General features: G+C 35.6%; 2 protein-coding genes and 1 long non-coding RNA gene across 5 annotated transcripts in view; 2 read left to right on the top strand and 1 right to left on the bottom strand.

Annotated features, from left to right (window-relative positions):
* Nucleotides 1–851, top strand: part of LOC309499941 (annexin A1-like) — a 95555-nt gene extending 94704 nt beyond the window's left edge. For both annotated transcript variants that reach the window (XM_082171497.1, XM_082171496.1), the window contains exons 12-13: nt 437–559; nt 686–851. In XM_082171497.1, the coding sequence (XP_082027623.1) occupies nt 437–559; nt 686–742 (180 nt within the window). In that variant the 3' untranslated portion in view covers nt 743–851. The remainder of the gene's footprint in view (nt 1–436; nt 560–685) is intronic.
* A 2445-nt stretch (nt 852–3296) lies between these two features.
* Nucleotides 3297–19392, top strand: part of pcsk5a (proprotein convertase subtilisin/kexin type 5a) — a 49271-nt gene continuing 33175 nt past the window's right edge. Inside the window, exons 1-10 of the mRNA XM_082171548.1 lie at nt 3297–4021; nt 6109–6213; nt 6479–6592; nt 10397–10531; nt 11349–11425; nt 11561–11649; nt 11777–11949; nt 15017–15229; nt 15314–15414; nt 15749–15852. Coding sequence (XP_082027674.1) covers nt 3860–4021; nt 6109–6213; nt 6479–6592; nt 10397–10531; nt 11349–11425; nt 11561–11649; nt 11777–11949; nt 15017–15229; nt 15314–15414; nt 15749–15852 — 1273 coding nt within the window. The 5' untranslated portion in view covers nt 3297–3859. The remainder of the gene's footprint in view (nt 4022–6108; nt 6214–6478; nt 6593–10396; nt 10532–11348; nt 11426–11560; nt 11650–11776; nt 11950–15016; nt 15230–15313; nt 15415–15748; nt 15853–19392) is intronic.
* On the bottom strand, nt 17638–19248 carry LOC309499982. 2 transcript variants are annotated; one of them, XR_014206410.1, is made up of 4 exons: nt 18890–19248; nt 18476–18699; nt 18289–18392; nt 17638–18028 (listed from the first exon to the last, which is right to left on the bottom strand). It is a non-coding gene; the product is annotated as an uncharacterized lncRNA (long non-coding RNA). The 2 variants fall into 2 exon arrangements; XR_014206409.1 differs by having other exon boundaries at nt 18289–18699.

The raw sequence follows: 19392 nt of genomic DNA, 5'->3' as shown, positions 1-19392 counted from the left end.
TTCAGAATCTGTTTATTATCTGGTCCAAGGACCAAAGGTGCTGGAAACCTTTTGTATTTCTGGAGATTTTCAAATGAGTCTCTTTCTGGTCTAAAGTGTGTCCATCAGGGCATGGCTGCCAATGAGCAAGGATTCTACAATAGGCTGTAGGCTAAATGTTGTGTGAATTGACAATAAGGGGGACAATAAATTTACATTTGCTTATATTTCCGGAGCTGTATTGACTAGACTAATTTCAAACTAAACTCTAAATCCCATGGCTTTAAATTTTTTCCACTAAATAAATAAATAAAATAAAATCTGCCATTTTGAATTTCCTGAAATTTCCCTTATCTTTCAAACTCCTCCTAAGCTGTTTGTCTAATAATTTGACTCAGATTATCGCTACTTCATGAATAATTGACAAATGTATCTGTAATATGGTCTTGCTTTATAGGGACTGGGAACCAACACTGACACACTGACTAGAATCATTGTGAGCCGGTCAGAAATTGACCTGCTGAAAATCATTCAAGAATACAAGAGGATGTATGGCAAAACCCTTCAGGAGGACATTCTGGTGAGTCTCTGCAAATCATAATGGGTGATCTGAAAAACTTCTGATTAAATTTCACATTCTTAGATCCATCATATTTAAAACCAGCATGTCTGAATGAAAAGTGGCTTTTGTGTTTGGTTTTTACAGAAGGAAACAAGTGGAGATTATGAAAAGATCCTGCTGGCTCTCTGTGGCACTCAATAAATACATCTGATAGCTCATTACATGGGTGTATGCATGACCCATGTAAACACTTAATCTCCTCAGGTGTGGCTCTTCAGGAGTATTTCATTAAAACTCTTTTTGCAACTCATTGTGTAATAGATTTCTTTGACCAATACATTCAGTTGAACATTCAAAAAGTCTGTGGTTTAAATGTTTCAGGACACTTTATAGCAACTTTCATGATTAGTTAAGAACAAAATGGATATATATAATTAAATGTATCCACATCATTAAAGGATTCTTAAAGTAGTTAATGTACATTCAAATATGATTTTCAAAGTTTTGTGACATTTGACTGTCACATTTGGTTTTGGATTTTGGTGCACCTTTGTCTCATGTCTTTCATTTTGAAATTAGCAGTCATGTTTCTTGTCATGTGACTTCCTTGCCCTCATGTGATCATGTCTTGTGCTTCTCTTGTCTTGTGTAATTTTATGATTGGTTGATCATCTTTATTGTTCACAGGTGTTTTTATATAACAAGACTAATGACTAGCACAAATTTAGCATAAACCAGTGAACTAGTAGAGGGAAGTTCGGATCATTTTACTGACTCGGATCTTTGAATCTCGTTCAGCAAAATGAACGAATCTTTTTTCGAGTCATTTCGTTAATTTCATTTGAAAAAATGTATTACGTTTGGAAAAAATTAAAATAAACTATAGGGTAATGCAGCCAAATCCAAATGATAAGAAACCGACATGTTTAATAAATTGATTAGTTGGGTCATAAGTTCAGGCTATTGCAGTCTGTTAGTTTACCTCACTTCCTGATTCAAGACGTTCTTTCTTTTGCAACTTTCTTGGTACTTCGACGTTACGTTAGTTCAGTCGACCCGCCGTGACAACCCATATGCATTTGAATGCACTGCACTGCAGTACCGGTTCATTTTGTGCTGATCGCGCATGCGTGCAACATCCCATAGGTTCTGTACATGAAACAGAAATTATGAGTTCTATAGACTGTCAAAAGTTAAAGAGAAGAGTGCAAAAAACTGAGGAAAGAAGGCGTTTGTGGTTGAGAGAGGCACAGCATCAGCTCATCAACCACATGTGTAAATGAAGCGGTGACTATGGCTAAAATGTTGCTGTAAAGTAGTTCACCATGGCTACATTCACAACTGTCAGTCCAAATCCGAATATTTTTGTATCCGATTGGAATCTGATCTAAAATGATGTCCACACTGTGTATTGCAACTGTTCAGGGGTGCGTTTCCTGTACAACTATATAGCTCGCTGCTTAACTTCCATAGTACGATGCATCGTTGGAGAAATCAACTAGCTAGTCACGACTGTTTCCCGAAACCGTATGTCGCAAAGTATCGTTCAACCACGTTGGTTTATGACGTCTCGCACGTGGTGGACTAATAACTTATTTTAATGAATCTGTTTGAGATCGAATTAACGCTAGATTTTGTCATATAACTTACAGACATGGCATCTGAAGACCATTTCAAATTTTTCTCAGTTATTTTGCTTTATTACCAGACTCAATATTTGGCTCGTTCTTACATAGTAGAGCACGTTCGCACATGCGCACTCTTCAAAAACGGTGCTTTAAATCTCTTGACAAACTAAAAGACGTAAATTACATTTGTATGTATTTGTATGTATTTGTATGTCAGCTTGCTTATTTTGCTAAAGATAAGGATTTATTCAGTCTACATCTCATGTAAACTAGAAACTATGCTTCTAACCACAGCTCGAGAGCTGTCGTTCCAACCACACAAGTTTGCGATGCTGTTTGCGAACGTTCGTTGGAATGATGGTTTCGGGAAACACCAAATCGTTGAACTATGCTGATAACGACGGAACTTGCGACCATAGTTGGCTAACGATGCTTTCGGGAAACGCACCCCAGATCGATTTGTGTGTCCATGCAGCTCTTTAGTTTTCCAGAATATCTGCAGTGGTTTCTATGGCAATGACGTTGCGTTGATGGAGGGGTTTGCATTTGCAATAGAGATGTTGTCTTATTTAAATTTTGCAACATGGAAATGTGTAGCCACCATGCTGGACTACTGCGTCTTGAGCCGGCGTCTTGTCTCCGCCGGTTTCAAAATTCAAAAATAATAATTTTCTGCTCGTCCGGCACTTTGCAACAACACAGCCTGTATAAACTATGCGAAATCCGATCAGAGCCAGATTTCAATCGGATATGAACAAAAATTGGATTTAGACTGACAGTCTGAACTATGTTGGGATAAGAAATAGAAGGAAGAATTGTCGGGTCATCAGTCCATGACTAAGAAGCTAGCTTGTTCGGATCTTTTCCACATACAGTATTAACGTTAGTTTGTCAATTTTGCGCTCTTTCCTGCTTACTAAGTCCTTATATGATTTAGCAGCTTCCACGTATTTTTTCCATTGTTTAGATATCAGAAATTAGTGTAACAATGTGTTCAGTAGTACATAAACAGTGCAATCCATGCTGTTGTTTACATCCGAGTATCTCCAATATGGCCGCGCATTCGGGTAACTGACCAAACCGTGACATGGGGCAAACAATCTATACTATTGTATACTGTATTATAGCTGAATTTGAATTTGTCTCATTTTTTATGAAGTTTGCATCACTGATTCTGTTATTTTCCTGTTTATTTCTGTGAAGCTGACTTTTGATCAATTTAAAATATGAATGTCATCAAGATTTTAAATGAATGTCAAATGAATGATTGAAAAAGAATGAAAAACAACTACAAATAAGTATGCAGCTCAATGTACAGCAGATGTTTTCAGAAAGCACACTAATTATGATCTACCCATCACTGTTTAATATAATAATGCCATGAATGTAAGTTAGGCCTGTTATCCAGGGTTCCCAGTGTTTCTTGTTTGCTGTAGGAGCACACAGTGCACCTGTAGAAACTGATAGTACTGTAATTGGAGATGATGTGCCACAGGCAACAGATGCAGTGGAGCCATCGCAGTGGAATAGCGCTCACACAGTCAAACTAGGTCCTTTAGGAACTTTTTACAATCATTTTGACAATCCAGTCTGTTGTAGACAATTTCAAAACGCTTTCAAAACGATTTTCAATGAGGAGGGTGATCAGACCAATACTTCTGCATGAAGCAGAGATCATAACCATCTGAAGATGACACCAACAGCACTTTTTCTATATGCGATTTTTCTTGGGATTGGACTCCAATGTGTCCAGACGAGATTATTCACAAACCGTTGGGCGGTTAAAATGACTGGTGGTCCTGAGTCTGCTGATCTTATTGCAGACAAATATGGATTTGTGAATATGGGCCAGGTAAGTACACTGTAAAATGTTTTGCCAGTTAAATGGGTTACACTTTATTTTGATTGTCCACTTTATACATTCTACTAACTATAAGTAACTTTGCAACTACATGTCAACTAACTCTCATTAGAGTATTAGTAGACTGTAGTAAACTGGTTAGGGTTCAGGTCAGTAGAATAAGTCGACATGTATTTGCAAAGTTACTTATAGTCAGTAGAATGTATGTTGGGTAACTATCAAAATAAAGTGTTATCGTTAAATGTTTCATGTGGCAGCATCTTGTAACAATTGAGCAGTTTTACTTATATATAAGTGGGTGTTATCACATTTATTATGACTTTGTATGTATTGTGTCCTGCTTTAAATTCTTATTATACGTCTGAATGGCCTAAATATATAAATATATAAGACAGTATGCTATTATGTCTTCATGTTTTCTGTAAAATCCCAGAATTGCAACTGGCAACTTTTCATCACAAAAGTACAGTGGTGATACTATGATACAGTGATGGTCACATATGGTAATAACATGGTACTTTGTTATATATTATGGAATTTTCATGCTATTCAAGTCAAGTCAAGACTTACTGTCATTGAAATTGGAAGATGTTGTTCCACCAGGTGCAGTTTTTACCAGGACAAAACTTCATAGACAAACTAATATTTGTATTGCACCAACTATGTAAACAAACTGTAGTTCCTTTTTCCTTTTTTCTTTCAAACTAGTCTTTCATTATAACCATACCCATATCTCTGGGTCACTGGCTCTTGTATAATAAATGTGTTTAACCATGCAAGACGAGCTCCTAACCTCGATGGCATCTTATATACCCTACTTCAGTTAGTTAACCAACTGGCACACTTTCTTTGTCCCCTTTCTGCACAAATAAGTATAGCAGCGGTACATTTAAGAGAGAATTAAATGTAACTGGATGCTCATGGAGATGTAAATAAATGTAATTTTCACTTAATTGAATATCTGAGATTTAAAAAAAAAGAGAGATAAAAGAAAAAGGTGTGCATAAATGCACTTGAAATGGACAATCAAAGTCTTGGGCATCTACTGTACACTTGCCCCACAGACCATTGTAAGTGTATTTCAAACACTTCTATTCAAAAACTGTATTTTGAAAGAAATTAATACTTTAATTCAACAGGGATTCATTGAAATGATCAAAAGTGACAGTAAAGTCAATTTTAATGTTACAAAAGATTTCTATTTCAAATAAATGCTATTCTTTTGAACTTTCTTTTCATCAAAGAATCCAATAAGAAAAATGTATCATGGTTTACACAAAAATATTAAGCAGCACAGCTGTTTTCAACTCTGATAATAACAAGCAACGTTTCTTAAGCACCAAAGCAGAATATTAGAATGATTTCTGAAGGATCATGTGCCACTGGATTAATGGCTGCTGGAAATTCAGCTTTGCCATCAAAGAATTAAATTAGAAATCAGAAAATATATTAAAACAGAAAACATTTATTTTATATTGTAATAATATTTCACTATATTGCAGCCTTGATGAGCAAAAAAGACTTTTTTCAAAATCATTACAAAATAATTATTTAAAAAGATGCTGTCAGTATAGGGCTAAACTTGGAATATTCCTTTAATATTCCTTTTAGGTCATTTTGAATCCCAATGGTTTGTTGTGCAATGCATCATGGGATTTATTTGGCCCACAGTCTCTATTTGGGTTTTTTGCTCTGTGAGATTAGTTTATTTCGCTTTGTGTCATTGAGCACATTTTCAGTGTTAACAAGGAAACTGACTTCCCACACTCAGTCAATGAAATGTGTAACTGCCGTCTACTGTGGGGCTTTTTAGTTCCTGGTAAATCTGGTATGTCTTCAGCCAACATCATAACGTCAAGGCACAGGGTGTCAAAGAGATATCAGCAGCCAAAGTTTAAGCTCAGCTGAATCGTGCAGTGCTAGCTCAGGTTGCCTCTGATGGTAAGTCTATCAGCGGTGTAGAATAACCCTTTTGTTGTTTCGTAGGCATACGTCAGGGATGGATACATAATTTATATCTCTGTCAGTCACACCTGAGCAGCGGCTAAAACAATCTTCTTCCCCTTGTGCCTCTGCAGATAGGTGGGCTAGTGGACCATTACCAGTTTCAGCACAGAGGAACCATCAAAAGGTCCACTATTAAAAGCAGAGGGAACCACAGTCTCATCACCACGGAGACCAAGGTACAAGGATCATATACCTTCAGTCACAGAGACACCACTGAATAGTTAATAAGTTAGACTACACCACCCTATAAACACCACACACACTTACCAAAACAGATTAAGACCGCGGTATGCCAAACCACACGGATGCATCCTTAAACTTGGCAAAAACGAAATGAGACAATGATAATTATTCTTAATGAATATTTCATTTAATTGACTGTGGTTTGTGAAGCATGTTATGTATGCAGTAGAACATCATAAATATGTTCTGATGCTGAAGGTGGAGTGGATCCAGCAACAGATGGTTCAGAAGAGAGTAAAAAGAACTGACACAATGGACCAAACCCACGCCACCACCTTCAATGATGCCAAGTGGGACAGCATGTGGTACATTGTTAGTATGCAACACATTACAATCAGCAATTTTATATTCAGATAAAACGCATTATTTAACTGAACCGAACTGCTATGTTAAGCCAATTAATATGTGAAAATATATGTACATTTCCTTGTATACTTTAGTTTTAAAAAGAGTAAATTAAATACAAATATTTTGACCCAATTAGGTATAGGACTTAAGTATTACTTCTATTGTCCTTAAGGTTTGGGCAATAAGTATGCTGTCAAATGTATTGACAAGCATTTATGGTTAACTAAAAACATACTTCTAATGAAACTTGAGTCACACTTTAGATCCAACAACAAGTCCAATTCTCACTTGTTGTTAAGTTTTGATATACTGAGTAGGAATGTGGCTGGATTAAGGGATGTAAAATACAGTATCATGCAGAATAAAGCATGAATATGTGCTTTATAAGTACTAATAAACAGCCAATATCCTAATATGCAATAATAAGCAATTAGTTAATAGTGAGAATTGGACCCTAAATCAAAACTTGTATTAAACATATTTTTAATTACACATTTGTTTTGATTCATTTGCAATTTACATTTAAAATGAATAAATGTGCATAAATGAATAAATGTAAAATACATGACAAGTACATTTAAAAAATATTAACTTTAAATGTAATATCAAATAACACTCTACACTCTAAAAACTGCTGGGTTAAAAAATAACCCAACCTTAACCACGCCGCTGGGTCACTATTGGACAGAACACGCGCTGGGTTGGTTTGACCCAAGTGCTGGGTTTTACCATTTAACCCATATTTCTGGGTCATTCATTTGACTCAACCAGTGGGTGAAATTAGCCCTCTTGCTGGGTTAAGTCTTACTCATGTGCTGGGTTATTTTTTTGTTGCATTGCCTTAATAAAATTAGAACCATTAACAAATATTTGTTATATTATGAATGTAAAATAATTATTATCTCTGTAATACAATAAACCAGAGAGGCCACTGTATGATTTCAATCTCATTTTTTATTTTATACATTTCTTTAATACTTTTCTTTATCAAATACAAATGTTAATCAATGTCAAAGGTCTGACATGTCCCCCTCATTTCATCCCTGAGGCACAGAATGTGCAGCAATTCACCGGTCATCTCATTTTGTAAATATTCAACCATGTTGGTCCTCACCTGTTGATTACACAAGTCAAGTCATCTTTATTTATATAGCGCTTTTTACAATACAGATTGTATCAAAGCAGCTTCACAGTGATACTGTAACATGAATATAATACAACAAAGTTTGTTTCTAGAAGAAAATTGCGTCATCGTCCACCTTAAGGCAAATCAATAATATTGTTGAATATTAAATGTCCCCAACTAAGCAAGCCAAAAGCCAAGGCAACAGTGGCAAGGAACCAAAACTCCATCAGTGACAGAATGGAGGAAAAAACCTTGGGAGAACCCAGTCTCAGTCGCTCAGTTCTCCTCTGGCCAACGAGCGAACAGTGTATGATTATGATCCAGGCAGCGTTACAGGTCAGAGGTCAGATTGGATCAGAACATTCAGAATATTTATCCAGTTCCATCTGGTTGGAAGTCGGAGTCATCACACCGGTATGGAGACGAATTTGTTGAGGATCAGTCGTGTCGATGAGGCCTTCACAGGGCTGATGAGGCTGGCCCTTCAGGGATGCGTCATGGATGGGTCCAGGCGCAGGTCCACCTTCTGATCTGGATACGGCCTGGATCCGGCTGACTTCAGTAAACTTTAGAATGAACAGAAAGACATACATTAGCATAGAGGCCATTTTTCTTATTAAATAATGAGTACATCAGGTGTTATAGGAAAGTGTCCCCGGTTCCGGCTGGCCTATGCAGCCTAATAATCATTTAACTGATTTGAATAATAGAAATGTATAATGTTCTATATGAATGCCAGGTAAAAGAGATGCGTTTTTCTAGATTTAAACTGACAGAGTACTCTGTGTCTGCTTCCCGGACAATCACTTAGAGTTTTGCTATAAAACTGACATGCAAGTTAAGCTTTTTTTGTGGAAGTATCAATTTATTATTGAATATGCAATTAAAATTATTGCAAACATTACCAAATGACCAAATGTGAAAAACAAACAAAATGTGTAGTATTTGCAAACTGAATTATAGTAATAGTAATAAAAGAGTAATTTGGACAAATATTATCAACATTAAGGCATTAAAATAAAACATTATTATTAAAAGTAAAATATTACTGTAATGTTGATATAGTGTCTTTAACATTAAAACTCACAAACCCACAAAGCTGCTTAATCTCCTGACTGGCAGCGCTGATGATCGCATCGTTTAGATGTTAACTTGCACACAATAAAATGAAAGATGACATGCATGGTGGTAGGGTAGGCTATCATGTAAGTTTACAATTTTCTAAGTTTTAAATATTGGCGATCATTCGTTCAACTACGGGTATACTTTTCTTCTCAAAACTGGCGCCTGTCCATTTATTTCTCCTTTCCTCAGTCGATGTTTATAAAGATTGAAAGTCATACATTTACTTTAAAAAAAAAGGCTACATCAAGCTCTTGAAAGCCTTTTTTTTTTGGCAGAAACGGTGGTTCGAGACATTACAGAAGACACACGCAGACTGTGCTGGAACTTACCTCAGTCACTTCTTCAGACGGGTATTTCTAAAACTACGCCAGCAGACTTTTCACTCACAACTCACTAGCTAGCCTAACGTAGCCTATATAGAGACTCATTTCCCGCTGATTTTACGTGCGAGCCCTGTGAGGGAAACTGCGCGTAGGGATTTCATACAAAACGCTTTTCTCACTTTTAAATATGCAACGTCCACAATGAATAGGCCTACGATTATTACATGATGAATTTAGAATTTAAATTTTCAAAAAGGCTGCTGATATAGCTGGTTTAATTTCAACTAAGGATTTAACGATGCAGCATGTTGTCAAAAATTCTAACCGGCTAGCTGTGGCTAATTAATGTTTCACAGAATAAATACGTTACCCCTCACACTTCCATATCAAAGACTGTATGTTGAACAGTGAAATTAGCTTGCTGCTACCACCACAACTTATTAAAAATATAGGTAAACATTCATATTAACTTACCATAAAACACTGCCTGCTCCGAGTCGAGTGGTGTGCTCCTCGAGTCAGAAGTGAAGAAGAATCCAGAAAGTTCCGCAAAGAATGAAAAAGGTAACCAGTTGCTGGGTTAAAATAACCCAACCAGCGGTTCATTTGTGAATGACCCCCTTACAACTCATTTGACCCAGCATACGCAACCCAATAATGTGTTTACAGTACCCCAAACAACCCAACTTTTTGACCCAGCACAATCAACCCAACAATTTGTTTACAGAAACAACCCAGCATTTTTTTGAGTGTACAGTTGAAATCACAGTCAAGTACTTTAGATGAGCTCATACTTTAGATGTAAGTATGTTAGTAAGCACATCAAAATAAGTGTACTGTATTAAAGAAGTGAACACTTCTTTAATACATGACAACAGATTATTGAAACATATTACTTTAAAATGTACTTTAAAGTAAAACGTTTAAATAGGCATTATTACAAAGTGTACTTTCTAAAAGTTAAGTATGTCGATTGAAAGATGTCATGAAAGTGTACTCTGTATAATTCTTTTTTTCTATATAGTTTTTCTTTTTTTAAAAGTTGGTCTATACTTTTAAGATTTGAAGTACAATACAAGTGCACATTCAGTACAATTACGTACACTTCTTTTTCACAATTTAAGGGAATGTAGTGATAACCTGAGGCATACTGATACATACTAAAACGAGTTATATTTCCCTACTGTTCTATAGCACTGTGATCACAACTGCTTGACTGACATGAACATCCAGGCCGCCTGGCGCAGGGGCTACACTGGGAAAGGGGTTGTTGTCTCCATACTGGATGATGGTATAGAAAGACAGCATCCAGATCTTAAACAAAACTATGTAAGTGCTTTGACATCTTAACATTATCTTAAACAAATAAATTGGTCTCACTTTAATTAGCTGCCTTTAACTACAACGTACTTACGTATGTAAAAAAAAGAAAGAACAAAAAGAAAGAAAAGTTAGCAACAGTGTACTTATTATGTTAATTCTGTATTGCAAAACACTTTTGCTGCTATTGAGGTAGGATACGGTTAAGGTTAGAGGTTTCTTGGTATGTTTAGGTTTAAAGGTAGGTTAAGGTGTAAGGAAAGGGTCAAAAGTGTAATTATAGAGATGGCTGATACAATTCTGATATACTGTATTATATGTTAATAATAATATTATACTTACATTAACAATAAATGGAAAACAGAAAATGTACACTATCCATTGACAAACCTGGTGGTTTATTTTCTAGTAATCAGTCAAGTGGAAGTTGTTCACTGGTCAATATCCATAATCTCAAATACTGTCTGATTAATTGTCAAGACCAATATATTGGTCTATCAGTAATTTTGATGGTTCAAAATTATGAGTGAGATATGCAAAGCCTTATTCATATGTTGTCAGTATGCTGTTTTTGTTCCTGTTACTCTTTTTTTTTTCTTTTTTTTTTCTGTATTTAGTTTCTGTTTCCTTTGTTACCTTGGTACATTTGCTAGTTCGTTTCTATGATTCTGTTTTTTTGTTGTTTTTTTTCTCCTGTGTGCCTATTTTCTAGTGATCATCTTTGTTAGTTTGGGTAGATAAAAAGAAGGCTGCATTTAGATCCTCTTTTTCTCTTCTTTGCCTGACCTGCCATGATGTTATTAATGTGTTATTATATATGTATAAGGATGCACGAGCCAGCTATGATGTTAACGGCAATGATCCTGATCCAACACCACGTTATGATGCCACCAATGAAAACAAGTCAGTCCATTTCCACTGTGACCCAGTGCAGTCTCACTTCCCTCAGTCTCCGTATATGCTGATTTTAAATACATTTTAAAATACAATGCTCCATACAAATACAGGGTTTTCCATTTCTTTGTGATTTCACTAAAGACATGGAACAAGATGTGCTGGTGTGGTGGCTGCCTCTGCAAACAATTCTCTCTGCATTGTCGGAGTTGCCTACAATGCAAAAATTGGTGGTAAGTTATCAGAAATGTATTTTTATGTTTGCATGTATTATACAACAATGAACATTTACAGAATGAAGTGTGGAGTTCAAAACTTATGTTCTTGATATCTATGGAGCTGTCGAATCTCCTCCTGTAGGTGTGCGTATGTTGGATGGCGATATGACTGATATGGTGGAAGCCCAGTCACTGAGTCTGAGGCAGCAGTATATTGATATCTACAGCTCCAGCTGGGGTCCAGATGATGATGGCAGAACAGTAGATGGCCCCGGCCCTCTTGCCCGGCTCGCTCTGGAGAGTGGCATGCGCAAAGTTAGTGTGTGTTTGTGTGGTTATGTACTTTTTTTTTTTGGGACTAAAAATACTGTAGGCTACTTTGTTACTAAACTAAAAGATTGGCAAAAGGTTTTTGATGTCGTTGTATGTCATTATAATAATACTAATAATATTAATTATTTATTTATTTAGCTTTTTACAACTTAATTTTACCATACACAAAAGCTAAAGAAGCTATAATACGAAAGTAGGAAAAGTATTTGTTCAATACAGACTCTACAAGGCCCAAAGACTAATACTAGACCTTCTATGACCTATTACTTCATTGTTGCACTTAAAACTACACAATGTAACTTTTGGTCCTCACACATTTAATTTTGATAAAACTGCAAGTTATTTGTGGAGGAACAATGTTTTGATAATTATGAGTTGTACTAATCTCTGGTACACATTGTACAATTTTGGGCTGTCCCAGATGAAAGATGACCAATCGTGGTGATTTCTGTGTGTAGGCTCCTAACGACGTACAGTGAGAGAGGTTCATTGACACGGTCTTGTGACCAAAGATCATCATCGTACAGTCTACATACATGTACCCAAGTTTAGATACAGTGTGATTTGTAGCGATCTTATAGGATTGGGGATGTGGATTGCAGAGTGGATGAATTTGATGGTTTGAGCCAGGGGTGTCAAAGGAAGTGCATTGTCCGGCAGAGTTATCTCCGACTCCAACCCTAAACACACATGAACAAACAAGGTCTTCAGGATTACTATAAACTTCAAGGCAGTTGTTTTGGAGCTGGTTGTAGCTACACTCTGCATGACAGTGGCCCTCCAGGAGGGGAGTTTGACATGTGCTTTAAGCATACAATTAGTTCTCTCTTTTTAGAACATTTTTACAATTTTTTCCCCTTATTTTTTTAAATAGTGGCCATTTAACTGAATTAAAACGAGGTGATGAATTAGTACAATTTGGCCACAGTTCAACAAAAATTAGCGAACTAATTAATAAATTGTGACCTCTAATTAATTCAACCTGAAAAAGTGAAACGACCATGCCATTTTTTGGTTCAAAATTAACAAAATTTCAATAATTCATCAACCCTTTTATCCAAAACGTGTTTTTGTCTTAACTCTTATTCAGTATGGTAAGCCTTTTCTAAGTATACAATATTTTGGACCTAGCTGGTTGATTTTCCCAGGAAATTGTATAGGCTACATATATGTCAGTGTGCGTGTCCCGTCATATCCGTAAATAGAGTGTGGTGTGGGAGTAGCATAGGCAAAGAAGAATATGGATGCATCTAAAATCGCATACTGTCTTGAGTAGGTAGGCTACTTATTTTGAACAAGTAATTATTTCACAACCACTAAAAAAGTATGTTCTAGTATTAATGTGTGTGTTGTATGAATGTTATCTAGATGTGACATGTCATTATCATGTTACCAGTAGCTTCACTTCACTGCCATTCACAAATCCTCTCCTGTGTCCTCATGGGATAGTAAAGTGTCCATCCAATGCACACTTCAGAATCTCGCCAGAGTAGGTCATCTGGGTACGTTTATCCAAACCGACTTACAAATGAAGAGAGCAATAGAAGCAGTCAAAAATTATGCTTTATAGCCAAACTGAACTTATTTCCTAAGTGATGAACTTTACACAGTTATTGAACAGATCTGAATCAACACTAAATAGACTTCAGCTGAACAATGACACTTTTTTTCTTGTTAGACTAGAGCTCTGTGGAAGCTTGTTTGCATCACTGGATCATTATTTTCCTGTTATCACTATAAAGCTGCTTTGAAATCTGCACTGTATAAAGTGTTATATAAATAAAGGTGACTTGATTTGACTTGATCGGAAAAGTACCGTAGAGATTAAAGTGCAATTTATGTAACGATAGTGTTTTCGGAAACACAGCTAGTTTGTACTTTACAGTAACGTGTAGTTATAAAAGTGTTAAGCTACATTTATAATTATTCCATGCTTCACTCATGCCACACTCTTCACGAAGATGAAACGTCATCAGTATCCCATGCAGTGGGATGGAGTAGGTAATCCGGGAATTCTATACAGCATGCTACTACATATGCACAGTAAACATACTGGATACTGCAGAAATAGTATGATAGTAACTTTAAAGTGCACTTTTAGATTGGTCTAATGGAAAATCATGCTTTCTAGTTTTAACCTGTTTTGCTCAGTTTAACTAAAAGTAAATAACGCTCCACCATAAATGAGCAATTTTGTTTAAACCAGAGTGTTGATGTGCTGATGAACACATAGCCTACTGGCTAACTTTGTTGACTGTATAGAAATGATTGTAGGTTTAATTTTTTATTTTATTAATTTTTTTCTGGTGTATTATTTTCTTTTCTTTTTTTAGTACATATCAGAAAATGTGAATCAAATTTTAAAAAGACAACAGTAAACATTAAGGTCTTTCAAAATTGTTTTTGTTTATAGTAAAAAATTTTAATAATAAAAATAATAATCAGTGTACAAGGGTTGACACCCAGCATTCAAAAGAAGGTCTCCTGTTATTATTTTTCCTCATGTCCTTGTATTCTTTTAGGTGAATAATTCGTTTAAATGTTGCAAGCAAAATAACTGAAAAAATAAATAGATAAAAAATAAGCAGTAAAAATCCATACAGTAAAAATCCATTATCAAATTTACTGATATATCGCTTGAGACTTACTAATACATTTTTTTTTTTAAAGCCTAAAATGTGTTTTAATATCACTAATAGTAAGGACAGTGTGATCACTATAATATCAGTCTGATGCAAGATATTTAAAGTGTACCTAAAGTATACTAGCAATAGTTCCATTTTAGCACAATCAAATATACTTAAGTATATCTAGTTTAGTTTGACCTCGGCACTATTTCTGGATAACTATTAGCATTAAGTACAAAATTAGTTGTTCCAATTTAACAGACTTTATGTAAATCAATTTAGTATACCGAAAGTACAATTGCAGGCTATTTAAATTAAGTACATACATATGTAAATGTATTGTAGTATACTTAGCATAATATAAATGCATTTCAAATACATTTTAGTACATTTATTTTTCACGATTCCTCTTTGCTTCTCAGGGCAGAAAGGGCCGTGGCTCCATTTTTGTGTGGGCATCAGGAAATGGTGGGCAGAGTCAAGATCACTGCTCATGTGACGGTTACACCAACAGCATTTACACCATCTCAGTAGGCAGCACCACTCAGAATGGACAAAAGCCGTGGTACCTGGAGGAGTGCTCGTCTACTCTGTCCACCACCTACAGCAGTGGAGACAGCCACAGCCTGGGCGTTGTGAGTTACTCAATCAGTGTTTGTTTGCTATGTGGGAAATTGGTTGTTTTTCCTCACTGGACCCGTATATATGTGTGATTTCAGGTGACAACAGATCTGAGGCAGCGTTGCACTGATGAGCACTCTGGCACTTCAGCATCGGCCCCCATGGCTGCAGGAATCATCGCCCTCACGTTGGAGGCAAAGTAAGCAGTCAAGTCTAGTTTATTTGTGCTCTGTCTGTTAGATGTAGTCATCTTTCTGTTATATCTGGCAAGCACTTTGTGGTAAAATCAAGTGTAGCGTTTTCAAACCTGAGGTTCTGTCAAATCGCGAGGGTAAAACACTTATCTTGGATCACCTCATTTCAGACACTTTGACTCTTTCAATTGGTTCAGAGCTGAATTCTGTAATTACTGCTCATGGGCTTTCAGTTCCACAGGTTTTATTGAGCCAATCATGTCTGTAGGACAAATTATTTACTGCCATCCCTTTTAAGCATGTGATGAATAAACTCATTTCTTTGTTCTTCGTCCTCAGTCCAGCTCTAACCTGGAGGGATGTTCAGCACATCATAGTGAAAACGTCACGTCGTGGTCACCTGAGCGCCTCAGACTGGCAGAGCAATGGAGCTGGATATGATGGTAGACTAAAATAAGCTTGTATATTAAAAATCACTTATTATATATTATTCAACATCTATTCAATTTAGCTTAAAAACCAATTTAAAAACTGTACCAGCACACGTTTACTGATAAGTGGATTTACGGAAACCCACACATAACAAAAACAAGATATCATGCCCACAAATAGTGATTGAACGATATTGATTTTTTTTATGGCCGACCATTTTTAAGTATGTTCAAGTACTGGTTCAATTAAATGATTTTACTGCATACTCAGAACTAAAAATAACTTCATGACAACAATGATAGACTTATGACAGTCTCAAACCATATCCTGAGCTATGACATGAAATATTACAGTTGGTTGCTTGCAAAGATGTGTATTTTTGAATGGCCTTCAATGGAGACAGATACTTTTAGATCTGTATGGTGTAGTTACAGCATCCATCAGCAGAGACTCCACAGCATACATTAAGTATGCTCACATACTTTTAGTAGTGAGTTGAGAAGCAGTAATAAAGGGTTAATTCGTCCAAAAATTACTCATCAATTACTCACCCTCATATCGTTTCAAACCCATAAGACTTTCGTTCATCTTTGAAATGAAGATATTTTGAAGAGCTTTCTGTCCCTCCATTGACAGTCCACGCAACTACCACTTTGTCGATTCAAAAAGTTCATAAAGAGATTGAGAACTAATCCACATGAATTGAGTGGTTTAGTCCAAATTTTCTGAAGAGACACGATCGCTTTATACGATGAACAGATTGAATTTACGCTTTTATTCACATATAAACATTGATCACCGAACATAAATAAAAATTCAACCACACATGCTTGACACACAAGAACAATTATTTGTTCTCATTGTTTCTTGCGGAAGCTCAAACACAAGAGAATGAACTCTATTGGTTCTCGCACGTCAAACAATCATGCTTGAGCTTCCATATCTGATGTGTGCGTTGATGAATAAAAGCCTAAATTCAATCTGTTCATCACATAAAGTGATCGTGTCTCTTCAGAAAATTGGGACTAAACCTCTCAATTCATAGGAATTACACTGTTAGACTTTTCAAGGGTTTTTTACAGTAACTTACTGGCAACACTGTTGCCAGTAAGTTACTGTAATTAAGAGTTACAGTACCAAACCGTATTTCAGTTTTGTGTAATACAGTGCATTACTGTAAAAACAAAGCTAATCAGTACAGTGCATTACTGTAAAAACTAAGCTAATCAGTACACTACTGTAATTATTTTTATTTGTACTAAATATAAATTAGATTTGATAATTTTGATATATGATTAATTTTATTTTTATCCTACATAAGTACTACTTTCATACAAACCAATTAGACAAAGTTATCACAAAATACAATTTTTTTATTTAAAACATTTCATATATATCACAAAATAAACATGCCAATGCTGGAAATGATGTGTGAAATTTTTACACATTAATGGGTAAGTTTAGAGACAACATTTTTTGTGTTAATTTTAACTCATTCATTGTGTTAATGATTTTAACAAAGTAAATATGTCAGAGAGGTTAGCACAAAGATGTGTAAACGTGTTAAATTAACACATTATGTGCTGTCCTTCACTGCAAACATTTTTGAAAACATACATAAAATCATAAACAAAACATTAGCATTTGACTAAATGAATGTAGAGTCATTGGTTGTTTAGCTTATACAAGTATTATAATGAAATATCAACCATTACATTCATAAAACTGCAGAATATAAATACATTAAGCATTCAAAAAGGAAATGACCAAAACAGGACAAAACACAGTTCTTTTCACAATACATAACACATAACCCCACCTTAAAAATAATTTCACTTATTTCCAAAAATGTGTTGGATTCATGTACACTGGTGGCCAAAAGAAGTATTTAAGTGGCGTAATGTTTTTGAAAGAAGTCTCTTTGATGCTCAAGAAACATTTATTATTATTATCAATGTCTGACTGTCTACTCCATCTTTTCTACAGCATAGGAGTAAAAGTCATCATCAAAATAATCTTTAAAAAGCCAACACAATGTTTTTGTCCACCTTTGTGAATAAATGAACTTCTCCAAAGATTGGTTCCTGTTCAGAACTTGATTGACAACATCAGAGTGTTCCCTGGTCTGCATGCGTGCCCACAAACACAAATGTACTCAGTCCTTCAGAGGAGATCCCGGTTCCAAAACTATATGAGAGAGAGAGAGAGAGAGAGAGAGAGAGAGAGAGAGAGAGAGAGAGAGAGAGAGAGAGAGATAGAGAGAGAGAGAGAGAGAGAGAGAGAGAGAGAGAATATTAGTGTCACATTATTTTTAACCTCCTTTTTTGTTAATTTTTATTATTATTTTCACAAAAACTTAAGAATATATATTTGTAAACAGCTTTTGTCAATAAATAGCATACAAAAGATATAAATTAAATTATGCCAGATTAAATTTTAATACTTACAAATCCTAAATTCTGTCCAAAAATGCTGAGATGCATAGAAAGAAGTTGAACGACTGAAATAGATGATTTTAGCCCATTTCAGCTTGTCTGCAGTGAAGGAGTACCTGTTTGAGACAAATACACAGTAAGATACATGCAAGAAATCACTGTGTGATGATCGTTCTCCTTCCTACAGTAGTTAACCCACCTGTGCGCTGATATTAGGACCTTCCTAGTCAGGTGGAACTGCAATGGTAGAGTCGCTGGCTAATAAAATATAAAAATAATGCAAAAATATAAACTTAAGTTGTTTAGAATGCTAGATTTGGTCTGAATGAATTAGTGAGAGTTTTACTGCAGTGCTTACCTGGATACATTTAATCTGGTGAGACTGAACAAAGACAATGGTCCATCTTCTGATTGGTTCATTTGCTGTGTAATAAAGTTAGACATAATGCAAAGGTCACTTATTTGATATAAAGTTAGCCAATTTTATAGAGATTTTATAAGATATTGTTAGCTACCTAGTCTGCACCAGTGGCTCAAAAGCAATTTTCACATAGTGTATGCTAATCATTTCAGCAAACTTATCTCAAAATATATCACAAATGGGCTGGCCTACCTCTGGAATCTTGCTAAGTCACTGGCGCGAATTGGCGCTTTGTTGCAGTTGCCTTTAAACACAAAAATGGAAGTAAATATTAAATTCCATTAAAAAAAAACAACTATAATATGGTATAGTTTGCAAACTAATGCTAAAACTATAAAGGTTCTCATCAGTAGGCCAACATTAGGATATAAACAGAATTTCACATTAGTTTATTCACATTTATTGTTAATGTAAACGCGTTGCTCGTTGGCATATTTTAACTCGACAATTCAATAATCTAACAAAGTGTGTAAAATGAAACGTTAGCTCAGTTTACCATGGTAAAGTTCGTTACCGCCATGTTGACGACGAGTAACGTTAGGCTAACGTTAACGTTATAACATACGTTATAACAAACTGGGCACAATCCTGTCAACATACACAGAATGGTTTTTTGGTTTTTGGTTTTTTTTACCTTGCTTGCTGATCTCTCTCTCGGTGAAGTGAATTCCGTCTCTTCCCCGGGCCAGACACGA

Source organism: Leuciscus leuciscus (assembly GCF_965113295.1).
Source record: "Leuciscus leuciscus genome assembly, chromosome: 5".
Lineage (NCBI taxonomy): Eukaryota > Metazoa > Chordata > Actinopteri > Cypriniformes > Leuciscidae > Leuciscus > Leuciscus leuciscus.
Note: the sequence above shows the minus strand (reverse complement) of the source record. Positions and strands in the feature narration are given on the sequence as shown.